Source organism: Lolium rigidum, chromosome 3 (genome assembly GCF_022539505.1).
Source record: "Lolium rigidum isolate FL_2022 chromosome 3, APGP_CSIRO_Lrig_0.1, whole genome shotgun sequence".
In the NCBI taxonomy this organism is placed as follows: domain Eukaryota; kingdom Viridiplantae; phylum Streptophyta; class Magnoliopsida; order Poales; family Poaceae; genus Lolium; species Lolium rigidum.
This window is the reverse complement of record NC_061510.1, coordinates 332,600,218-332,611,705: the sequence shown is the minus strand read 5'-3', so window position 1 is coordinate 332,611,705 and position 11,488 is coordinate 332,600,218. Positions and strand designations below refer to the sequence as shown.

The following is an 11,488-nucleotide window of genomic DNA, read 5'->3' as shown; positions in this document are numbered from 1 at the left end:
TCGTCGTCGAAGGCTTGCTCGTCCTCCAGCAGCAGGGCAACCATCTCATCGTCGCTGTCCATGGCTAAAGCAAAATCAATGGTTAAAATTGCGCCGAGGCAGACGACGCAACAAACAGCGGCCAATCGCGCCTACCTGGCAAGTCGTCGAGCACCTTCTGTGCGTGGAGGTGGGGCGGATTTGACGGCGCGTTCTGGGACGCGCTGGCGACGCGGCGGCGGCGGCACGACCGGCGAGAGCCCCAGCCGCGACAACGGTGCGGACTCTCAGCAGAGATCAGACGCCCAAACAGCCGGGAAATCCAGTGGCGGTGGTGGGGTGGGAGGCGCGGGAAGGAAGGAGCGACGAGAAAAGAGGCGCGAACCAACGGTTTATGCAAATAGTCACCGACATGTGGGAGCCCGCCTCGCTTTTCGTTGTGTCCGGCGTCCCCGGTGCGTCCCCTGTGGGACGGGGACGGGCTCGGGGCGCCGGACACCGTATCGGGGCGCGCCGGACAAAAATGGGCTTTGGGAGACGCGGCTGGAACGCATTTTCTGTCCGGCGCGCCCCAAATCCCTTTGGGGGACGCGACTGGAGATGCTCTAAGTCAATATAGATTCATGTCTTAACTCATTCATCATCGCGCCTTGCCACCCTGAAACTATCAGTGGAGCATGACTCACCAGAGCATGACTGATTGTAACAACGCGAAAGGGCCCAGATAATTCCAGACAAGCAGCAGTAGGCCCTGTCATCGTGCAGGTGTTCCGAATCTGGGTGAATCGCGTACCACCGTCCCGAGGACTCTCCGCCCGATGGCCCATACTTCTTCTTCCCCTCGTGAGGATCCCTCCTTCGATGTACCGTCGAATAGGCAACGACACCATGGCTTCTAGAGTTGAAGGATCAGAGATGGCCCTGACTGTCCGCGAAGCACCCAGAAATTTACCATGCTCATCTCGACAAACTGCACTAAGTGAACCATGATTTTCTCCTCTGGATACCGTTGCATTAACATTGATTTTAACTAATCCTGGAGAGGGAGGACTCCACTTAGCATGGCTAGTCCTTTTTAGATATTTTGGGATCTTCTTCTCCGGCTAGAATCCTGTTGAAAATGGTGAAGAGATTTAGTTTCCAGGCTTGGTTTCTCCAAGGCCGTGGCTGGGCTGGGGTTTTTTTTTTCTTGGCCCAGTTAGGTTACGATGATGTGGTTCTGGCCGAAAAGAAATCCACTAGCCAATAATCCTACACTTACGGACTCTCTGCCTATGCACTGATGTGGTTCCAGTAATGCTACACGTACGGATAGATTCTACAAAAATTACATCACACATAAACGTGGCCCGAATTTTCAGCAAACCAACCAACGATCAGCCAACCAGTTGACCACACGTATGTCCGTAGAGTTTTCCGTAACCCATCAGTCCGTAGCTATAGGATTATTGGGTTCAGTTTGCTTTCCCTGCTTAAAAATCGGAAACAACCACCCTGCCTGCTGTGTTGATGAGTCCGTAAGTGATTTCTGTAGGAAACTGTCCGTACGTACGAGAGTTGGCTTCGGCACACTCACTTTTCTTTCAGCAGACGCTTTGGATAATTGATATGCAGACCAGTCTCTCCGGCGGTACGTCTGGCTGAGCGGCTACGCTACGATTTGGTCATGCGTAACGAATTAGTACGTACTGCTCGGGAACGAACATAGCAGCAGACATACTGTACGAGTATCATGCATGAGCTGGTAGAAGAGCTGTCTCTACAGATGAAACAAGGACACAACACAGTGGAGTACTGAGCTGAATCGTGCACGTGCAGCCGTGCAGGAGCAGACCAGGTTAGGGCAGTACTCACAAGAGAAGGACGCACGACCCACCGGCCGGCCCCGACGACCGAGCAGCACCCACCGCCGCCGGGCCGCGGACAAGGCGAGCTCTGTTGCTTTGCTGCACAGTCTTCGCTGCACGACGTCTACCACCGGCGATTTACACAAAAATAACTTTTTGTTACAACTATAGCACAGACTGACCCTCCGGGCAAACTATTTCACCCATCTAACCCTTTTGTGTGGCGGCCCTCCCATGGGCGTCACACATGGCAGTGTGGCTCCCGTGCCTGCGGCACCACTCTCCGAGCCGACGTGGCGCCCTCGACGCTGAGCTGGTGCGCCGATCCGACGTGGTAGGATGTGTGGCGCCATGGGAGAGGCGCCACACTACTCTATATATATAATTTCTGTCTAGATATTACAGAAGACTGTGGTAGCTCAATTGGATGAAGCCTTTGCTTCCCAATCCCAGGTCATGAGTTTGAACCTCCGCACCACCCGAATTTATTTTTATTTTTAAAAATTATGCTAGACATTGTAGTATGTTTAAAACATGAAATCTAGCCTCGTACTGTTTTGTAGAGTTTTTTTTATCTTCTCTTGCTTGCAAACTATATTTGCTTAGCTGTATTTGTTAATATATTTATATAGGTACTCACACCATCTGCCATGCTTCCTAATGTTGATGCCAATGACAGATCTGTGAGTGTGTTAAGCAAGCAAATTTTTGCATGCACTTCGTCTTGATTGATTTTAATTATTTATATCTTATTAATCACTAATTTTTTTTGCTTGTTTAGTAGTTTGATATGTTTGCTATGACAGTGAAACATTTGGTTCTTTATTGGCACTATAATACATAGCTATATCTCTTTCTTATGCTAGTAATAGTGACTGAACTGGCCAGCAAAAACCACTCTTACCTCCGGTCGGTTTTTTTCTTGCACATCTCTAATGCATATTCTTGCAAATTTATTCTATCATATTGTTACCTTCATGTCTAATTCTTCTAGAGACTAGTACGTGTGTAACAATATAGTTGAAAATGGATTCAATTCGAAATTTACAATTTCTAATGTGTTAGCATCCATTGATTTGCAATATTTCATCTTACTGAAAACATATCAATGATTTCACTGTTTACTGAAAATGGGGCACACTCTAAGCTGTTATCTCAATATAGCATCTTCATCTTTCTCTTATTGAAAACCACTAATAGTAAGGTCCTTTTTAATCAAGAAATCTATGATACTGGCATAACTGTTTTGTTGCTGATTTAGGTTTCGTGTGGTCATGAAGAGCTCGTTTTTATTATTCTGAAACAACAGATGCCATATATTCTTTTTAGCTGTGGGATCTACTACTACTAGTTGAACAAATGGACAAAGATGTGAAGACACCATTGTATTCTTCTGGACATTGACCAAAGAGCTGGACTTGATAGTGATACCGTTGGTTTTGTGAAGAATAAGATGGTCGGGCATTTTCTGGCCCTGATAGCAATCGTTAGTTTGGTGGAGACATGACTTGAGTCCTGGAGGCTGCAGAGTATGCTTGAACTGTTCTTTTTCCTAGTCCAAGCATCTCGTCTCGGGCTCTTAAGTCAATTGGATATTTTGAATAACTGGTCATAAACTCTATATGGAGCACCTAAACAAAGATTAGAACAGATAGGTCTATTTTTTTTCTATCAAACCGTGGTATTTATCTATTGATTATTCTTCCCAAGTGATGTTGCAGTTTGAGTATTGCAATAGTGTGATTGCTAATTTATTGGCTCATTCGTGATATATATGCACAATCCAGTACCATAACATTGAACATTGGTTTGTTTAGTTGGAACATAGCACCGATTCCTGAAGCCCCCAAATTTGGGCTCTTGGCTATTTACTTGGAATATACATGATCCATTTGTCACCTTGTAAACATGTTGCCTCTAAGGCCTCTTTCATTTTTCTGTGGTGAATGACATGAATATCGAAACACCAATGTTATTTGTGAATATCGAAACACCAATGTTATTTGTGGAGCGTGTTCTCTCTATGATTATAATTTTTCAAGTAATCATGTTGCTATGAGATTGAATTTCTAACTTATGCAACTTTGGTTCCAGTCCTGGTGCCTCCCAGGAATTAGCCTTTTTTTTTAGTTCATGTTCGAGCAACAAGCTGTTGGCTGGTTGAACAAGCTGTGGCAGTGTGCTATATGGGAAATATACTGTGATTCTATGATGAAGACACGAACTTGGAGAAGTACGCATCGTTTTTTTTGCTGGCAGTAGCCTTTCCTAGCCGTCAATAACCTTAAATATGTTGATTGCATGCCTCTGACTCTGCCTAACTCAGCAATTTACTGCTAATGTACCCCTAATGTACCCCTGATAATCCTGAATAACTTCGTCTAAGACAATTCTGAAGGAGTTTGTGGCTTCCCAGAGGAGCCAAGCCACAGAGAGATACAACATTGCAGCGTTGTATATGTTTATTCAGTTTGCAAGCAAGAGAAGATAAAAAACTCTACAAAACAGTATGAGGCTAGATTTCATGTTTTAAACATACTACAATGTCTAGCATAATTTTTAAAAATAAAAATAAATTCGGGTGGTGCGGAGGTTCAAACTCATGACCTGGGATTGGAAAGCAAAGGCTTCATCCGATTGAGCTACCACAGTCTTCTGTTATCTCTAGACAGAAATTATATATATAGAGTAGTGTGGCGCCCCTCCCATGGGCGCCACACATCATGCCACGTCGGATCGGCGCACCAGCTCAGCGTCGAGGGCGCCACGTCGGCTAGGAGAGTGGCGCCGCAGGCACGGGCGCCACACTGCCATGTGTGACGCCCATGGGAGAGGCGCCACACAGAAGGGTTAGATGGGTGAAATAGTTTGCCCGGAGGGTCAGTCTGTGTTATAGTTACGATAAAAGGTTATTTTTGTGTAAATCGCCTCCACCACCGCCGCAAGGGACACGCACGTGCCCGATATGGGCTCGTTCCGACGAACTATGCGTGTCCGGAGGGCAATACCTAGCTCTTTTGCTAGGGCATAGTGCCTAGTATGCCATGTTTCTCCCATCCATGTGTGAGTAATTCTCCCGCTGTAGGCTGAAGGGGATGGTAGGAATTGGATGAGACTGGTCATGTAATAGCATAAGATTGTTAGGGCATAGTGCCTAGTATCCGTAATTGGTACTTTTATGATATTGTTGCAACTTGTTATGCTTAATGCTTGTCACTAGGGCCCGAGTGCCATGATCTCAGATCTGAACATGTTATCAATTCATGATGATATTCATTGCTTTATGATCTTACCTGCAAGTTGTATACATGTATTGTTGTCCGGAACCCGAGGCCCCAAAGTGACAGAAATTGGGACAACCGAAGGGGAAGGCGGTGATATGAGGATCACATGTGTTCACGGAGTGTTAATGCTTTGCTCCGGTGCTCTATTAAAAGGAGTACCTTAATTTCCAGGTAGATTCCCTAGAGGCCCGGCTGCCACCGGCTGGTAGGACAAAAGATGTTGTGCAAGTTTCTCATTGCGAGCACGTACGACTAAATATGGAACACATGCCTATTGATTGATTAGTACTTGGATACCGTTTTATTATTATCTGCAAATGCCCTGTTTTGATTGTTACATGAGTTTCTATCATCCATGCAACGCCCGTTCATCCATCCCTGTGCCTACAGTATTTTAATTCTGTTGTTTACTATAATCACTACTGATGTCTTTGTTACTCTGCTGCTGTTATTTCACTACTGCTACTGCTATAAAACTGTTACTACTGATAAACTCTTGCGAGCAAGTCTCGTTTCCGAGTGCAGCTGAACTGACAACTCCGCTGTTAAGGCTTTCAAGTATTCTTTGTCTCCCCTTGTGTTGAATCAATAAATTGGGTTTTACTTCCCGCGAAGACTGTTGCGATCCCCTATACTTGTGGGTCATCAGTCCCGCTGAATTATTGAAAGCGCCCTCTGTAGCGGCTTCACAAAAATAGCCCGCTTCGACACTCGAGAAATGGGAAACGGGTTTTTCGTTGCACCGAAAGGGAAACACTGCATACGGTGTTGCTTCCCGTCCCAAGGGACACGCACGTGCTAGATATGGGCTCGTTCCGACGAACTATGTGTGTCTGGAGGGAAATACCTAGCTCTTTTGCCCTAAAAACCATATAACTCTGGACGTGATAGCTCATTTCGTGAAGGGTTTTTTAGAAGAAGATCTGTATCCCACATCCGTCTTTTGTTCTCGCTACTAGGTCACATAAAATGACGCCCCGCAACGTCTCGCATATTTCCGACTTTGTTTCGATACATTTCTGCCCAAAATGGGACCCACATGCAATGACGGACCGCCAGAACCGCCGGCCATGGTTCACCAGGTTGGGAACGCGTGAAACCGAGGTTACCTTTACAAATAAAATAACGTGTCCCGGTTCTAAAAATGATTTTTCCAAAATTATTGGGGCGACAGAAAGTGGACGCTTAGTTCAAATCCGGACCGTTTCCAGCGGAATCGGCAGGACACCACATGGAGCCGCATGTCTACCCAGAAAGCTAACCCGCATGGCACGCATGTGATCTGTGGTGTATATGCGTTCCTCTATCAACGTGCAGAGGTCCCACTGAATTATTGAATGCGCCCTCTGTAGCTGCTTCACAAAAATAGCCCGCTTCGGCACTCGAGAAATGGGAAACGGGTTTTTCGTTGCACCGAAAGGAAACACTGCATACGGCGTTGCTTCCCGTCCCAAGGGACACGCACGTGCCCGATATGGGCTCGTTCCAACGAACTATGCGTGTCCGGAGGGCAATACCAAGCTCTTTTGCCCTAAAAGCCATATAACTCCGGACGTCATAGCTCATTTCGTGAAGGGTTTTTCAGAAGAAGATCCGTATCCCACATCCGTCTTTTGTTCTCGCTACTAGGTCACATAAAACGACGCCCCGCAATGTCTCGCATATTTCCGACTTTGTTTCGATATATTTCTGCCCAAAACGGTGGTGTCGCTCTTCCGCTACTGAGGCAAATTGCGGCACCGGAGCGAGAAACATGGCTTCCTCCAAAGAACTTACCTCCGGGAAGTTCATTTGGTGGTGCGGTCGGGAAAACCTCCACGCCACAGCGTCGTATGCACGGGCAGCCTCCTCCTTACTATTGAAGGTGCCGAGCCACACGCGCACTCCGGCGGCGGAGATTTCAGTCGCGAACGGCCCCCGCAAACGGACGCTTGTGAAGCCCGTGTTGCTATGGTTGGTACGACGACGAGGGGGCATCTCGACGGCTGCGAGAGGATGGAGTCTTCGCTGGTGGTGTTTGGAGGAGAATTGGTGTCGGTGCTATAGAGGAGAAGTGCTGGTGGATGTGGAGGAGAAATGCCCGAGACATGGGTATATATAGGGAGGGCGAGTGCTGAAATGTCGGGAAAGAAACGGCGGGAAAGAAGAGAGAGATGGCGGGAAAGAAACGGCCGAAAAGAGAAGAGAAATGGCGGGGAAGAAGAGGAAAAATGATCTTTGCCGTGTTCTTTTTGACATGGCACACGGCAAAGACACCTTTGCCGTGTTCTTTTTGACATGGCACACGGCAAAGACATCTTTGCCGTGTTCCTTGCTTTTTTGCACACGGCGAAGGTTTCGCGCCAAAATGCTGCCGACATACTACCTCGTGAAGGAAAAGTTGGCGGGAGGGGTGTGCGCGAGAGAAGGACCTTTGCCGTGTGTCCTTTAGGGACACACAGCAAAGCCATGTCGTTATAACGGCGCCGTCTTGAGAGCTCGCTCGGGACACGTGGCGTAGCCTTTGCCGTGTTGCAGACCTTTGCCGTGTGTCCTGGCCGAAGTTCGCCGTGTTCAACTCTTTGCCGTGTTCTTTTTCGGACCTTTGCCGTGATTATTTTTTTGCCGTGTTCTTTTCTCAGATGTCTTTTCTCAGATGTTGCCGTGTTTTAAATCTTTGCCGTGTTCTTTTTTCGTGGAACACGGCAAAGCTAGTAATTACCGTGTTCCGAGACGCATGGTACACGGCAAAGGTTGAGCAACACAGCAACTACAGTTTTTCCCGTAGTGTCGGACGTCGCGACGCGAGCACCGGCCGAGAGACCCCGTGCAGTGCATCCAATCCAACACAAGAACCAACAAAAACACGACTGCACGGGCGCGCGGTGCCCGGCGACTCAACTCTGCCATGCACGATCGATGTACCCAGCCATGCATATGGATATGGTGTTGGAAAGAGGAAAGGGCAACATGCCAAGCAGTCCCCAAGGAAGATCGCTTGTCCTCTCCCTGCGGAGACTAGCGGCGAGCCACCACCGCTATACTATCGTTCACGGGCTCCCACCTACGAGCTCTAGGCTAGGCTAGGCACCGCCTGCCAGAAGCAAGCCGACGAGGCGACGACGACCCTGCAGCATCGCGACGCCGCCGGATTTACCGTCTCGTCAGGAAGATCGCCGGTGACTGTGACCCCGTGCACCTCCCACTATCCACGCACGGACGACATCAACCGCCGCTCGCTCGCCCCTCGACTGTGGAGGGAGGCGATAAATATATCGCGAAGCGACAGATTCATTCCCGATAAACCGCACAAGCAGTGAATCAGACTGATCGAGTGTTAATTACCCAGCCGTTACTTTCGTACTATGATTTCTTCCTCGTGCGAGACTGAGACTCAGACCGCAATGGCGATGGTGCTCGCCCCCTTTTATCCGTGAAGCTGAAAAGATTGGACCATATTGGATGCATGCTATTAACTTTAAGCCACATCGTTAGCCAATATAACACGAACAAAGGCAACCCGATCAGAAACAGTAACCGTTGAAAGCTAAAATCCGATTGAATTGCACTATACTACTGCCTCGGACCCCCGTTGGTTACTTTCCGCGGTCGCGAGCAAAGTGACAAGACACTTCGTCGGTAACCGGAGCCGGCCAAGGTCAAATGGGTGGCTCCTCCCAAAGCTCTGAACCCGCTGCCTCTCACCGCTCGAGGAGTCAATTTGAGCTTTGGACAGGATCAGTCAGGGCCAACGTCTATGCTGACTGCTTAACGCACCCAAGAACCATGGCATAATCCGTGTTTCCGATGAAAACTCCACTCCTTCTCGAAAATATGTCCCAACATTATCTGTTCCCTAGCTACTTATGTTCAAATAATAGGTTAAATGCTTGGCCCATGTAGCATTTCACATTTTATATAAATCCCCTGTAACCGACTCAAATAAATCCAATTAATACACGACTTAGGGTTTTGCGGCTTCTCTCTGCTTGCGTCGTCATCGTAGCCTACTTCATCCCGCTCGACGGAGTGCACCAGTGAACGGGGGAGCGGGTCTCCGGAACCGCTCGCATTTACGATCCTGTACGGAAGAGGGCAAATTATGTTTTTGGGAAGCGCTCTGTGAGACTACTCAAGCTCTTCATCACCGGTCGTCTTCTGTCCAAATCGAGCGATGCGGCCTACTGTCATCATCAATGATGTCTACCTCAACATGAGGATGCCAACCCCATAACAACCGTGGTGCACTCCAACTTGACGAACTTGTCAGCAGATGGATAGGCAAATAAGTGCACACTCGAAAGAACTAATGCACAACACTAGGATCATGTGCATGCCAGTGCAGCTCATGTCCATGGCTTTGAAGAGCATGATTGCAACAATGTCGTGCATGATCAAGACATTATCAATGTTGTGCATGATCAAGATATTGCATAGCAATGTTTTGCAATGGACCTCCACCATGATCTTGCTATGATCATGCTATGCAATGCCATGGACATGTACGCATTTCCCAATTTGGGAGAATGCACCGATGTAACATCCGCACAAAGTATAATCCCAAATTGGGAAAAATCAAATCCAACTCAAACCAAACCTTATCGGTGCAAATCTGCATCGAGTCTAGAATTTAGAGTTGCAAAGAAGAAATTAAAAGGATGTACGGATGCCGGAGAGGCTAAATTAATCGCCGGTAACATCCGTAAAAAACCCTAATCGCATATCCAATCTAGAAGATCAAGAATTTACAATGGAGAAATCTGGTGTCGTCGCGGCCGATGATGACCCAGAATCCTGCGATGAAGCTCCCAGGGTCGTGGACAAAAGCCACCGTGGCAGGGATGGGGGCAGCCCTGCCGGTGAAAAAATGCCAGCCAAGTCGGCAAGGGTTGTCCCAACTAAAGCTTGCGCCCTCCCTGCAACCGCACTCGAGGTCTCGGCCTCCGATGAGACCGTCGTTGTCTTAGCCCTTGTCGTGCGTGGCCGCTAGCACACTAGCGAAGGAGCTCTCAGAGCCTTCGCCAACCCGAACTAGCTTCCTGTACCCAGCCTTTCAGTCTAGTTCGATGTGCAGAGCTCCTACGCGGACTGCAAGCGCATGGCGAGGGGCTTCCGTGATGGAGGCGGGGGTGGAGGAACATCGGCCATGGTGAGCGGAGGTGCAGAGGAGGTGAGAGAGTGGTTTTTGATCGATGAGGGGAGAGGAATGGAAAGTTAGGGTGGAACATCCCGTCTCCCATGCTTTCCAACGCGTGCAGAGGAGAGGGCATTTTGCACTCGCCAGCGCCTGCACACGGCCTGGCGAGCCAATATTTGGGCTACTTTAAAATTAAACGGTGCGAGGAGGCAAACCAATCGATTTCTTTTGGGTAATCATTCCCTCAAATTTTTTTTTCGCCCGGACTGCTTCCAAGCAACGCAGGTGGGAGAGCCGGAGAGGAGCACTGCATTTTAAACCATGGAAGTAGAGAGTGCATCGATCGTTAAAAGCAGTCCAATTGGGTAGAGTACATCTAGTACACTTGCCGTTTTCTAGCCAAACAGCCGTTTCAGGTGGTACATTACACCGAACGATAACCGGAAAAAGAAAAGAAATGCGAAACCCAAAGCTAATCTTCCAGGCGGTGGTGATATGCACACACTAGGCCCGTGCAAGAACTAAACCGGGCCGCGCCTGGGCTGGGTTCGGGCGGATGGAGCTCCTGCAACCCGGAGCCCTCTCGCCCATTCGCTGGCTAGCTAGCAGCCGTCGCCGTCGCCGGCGACGGAGGCGAGCGCGGCGCGGAAGGCGGCGGGAGAGCAAGGGATCCGGAGCGGGCCCTGGTGGTCGTAGCCGTACTCCTGCGCGGCGCGGCCCAGGAGCTCGGCGAGCGCCGGGCGGCCGAGCAGCTCGGCCCGCACGAGGAACCGCTCCGCGTCGCTCCCGTCCCCGACGTGGACCGGCACGTGCCCCTGCGGCGGCACCGCCGCCTTCCCGCCCCGCCGCTTCGCCGGGGACGACGGGGCCGAGGAGGTGTCGTCGCCGACGCGGGAGAGCCGCCGGATGAGCTGCCTCATTGCGATCTGGCAAGCGAGCGAGCCACCGGAGCGCCTGCGTCCACCTGGCTGCGCTAGTGAAGTGGAGCAGGGAGAGGAGCTGGCTAGCCGGGCTGAAGCTGGACACGGAGAGGGCTGCGGCCGGCGCGCTTATTTATATCGCGGCGAGCCGGTCGGTGGTCGCAAGGGTGGCCCATTTTGCAGTGGGATTTGTCGGGGGCGGGTGGAGTGGAGGGTACAAGCGTACGATCCCGTCGTCCTTGCTCGTCCATTTTCTTTTGTGTTTGGTGGACAGGTGGTCATGGAGTCCTGCGAGTTTTCGGTGTCTTCTTAACCTTTTCTTTGTTTTTTAACGTGGGAGAC

The 11,488-nt window shown here is 49.5% G+C and overlaps 1 protein-coding gene across 1 annotated transcript; it reads right to left on the bottom strand.

Moving 5' to 3' along the window:
- Positions 1–10,828: 10,828 nt before the first annotated feature.
- Positions 10,829–11,146, bottom strand: LOC124697062 (auxin-responsive protein SAUR71-like). Its single transcript, XM_047229702.1, has one exon. The coding sequence runs from the start codon at positions 11,144–11,146 to the stop codon at positions 10,829–10,831; it is 318 nt and encodes a 105-aa protein (XP_047085658.1).
- Positions 11,147–11,488: the final 342 nt, after the last annotated feature.

Excerpts from the sequence above, each read along its gene's own strand:
- LOC124697062 (XM_047229702.1), bottom strand. The coding sequence starts at position 11,146 with ATGAGGCAGCTCATCCGGCGGCTCTCCCGCGTCGGCGACGACACCTCC.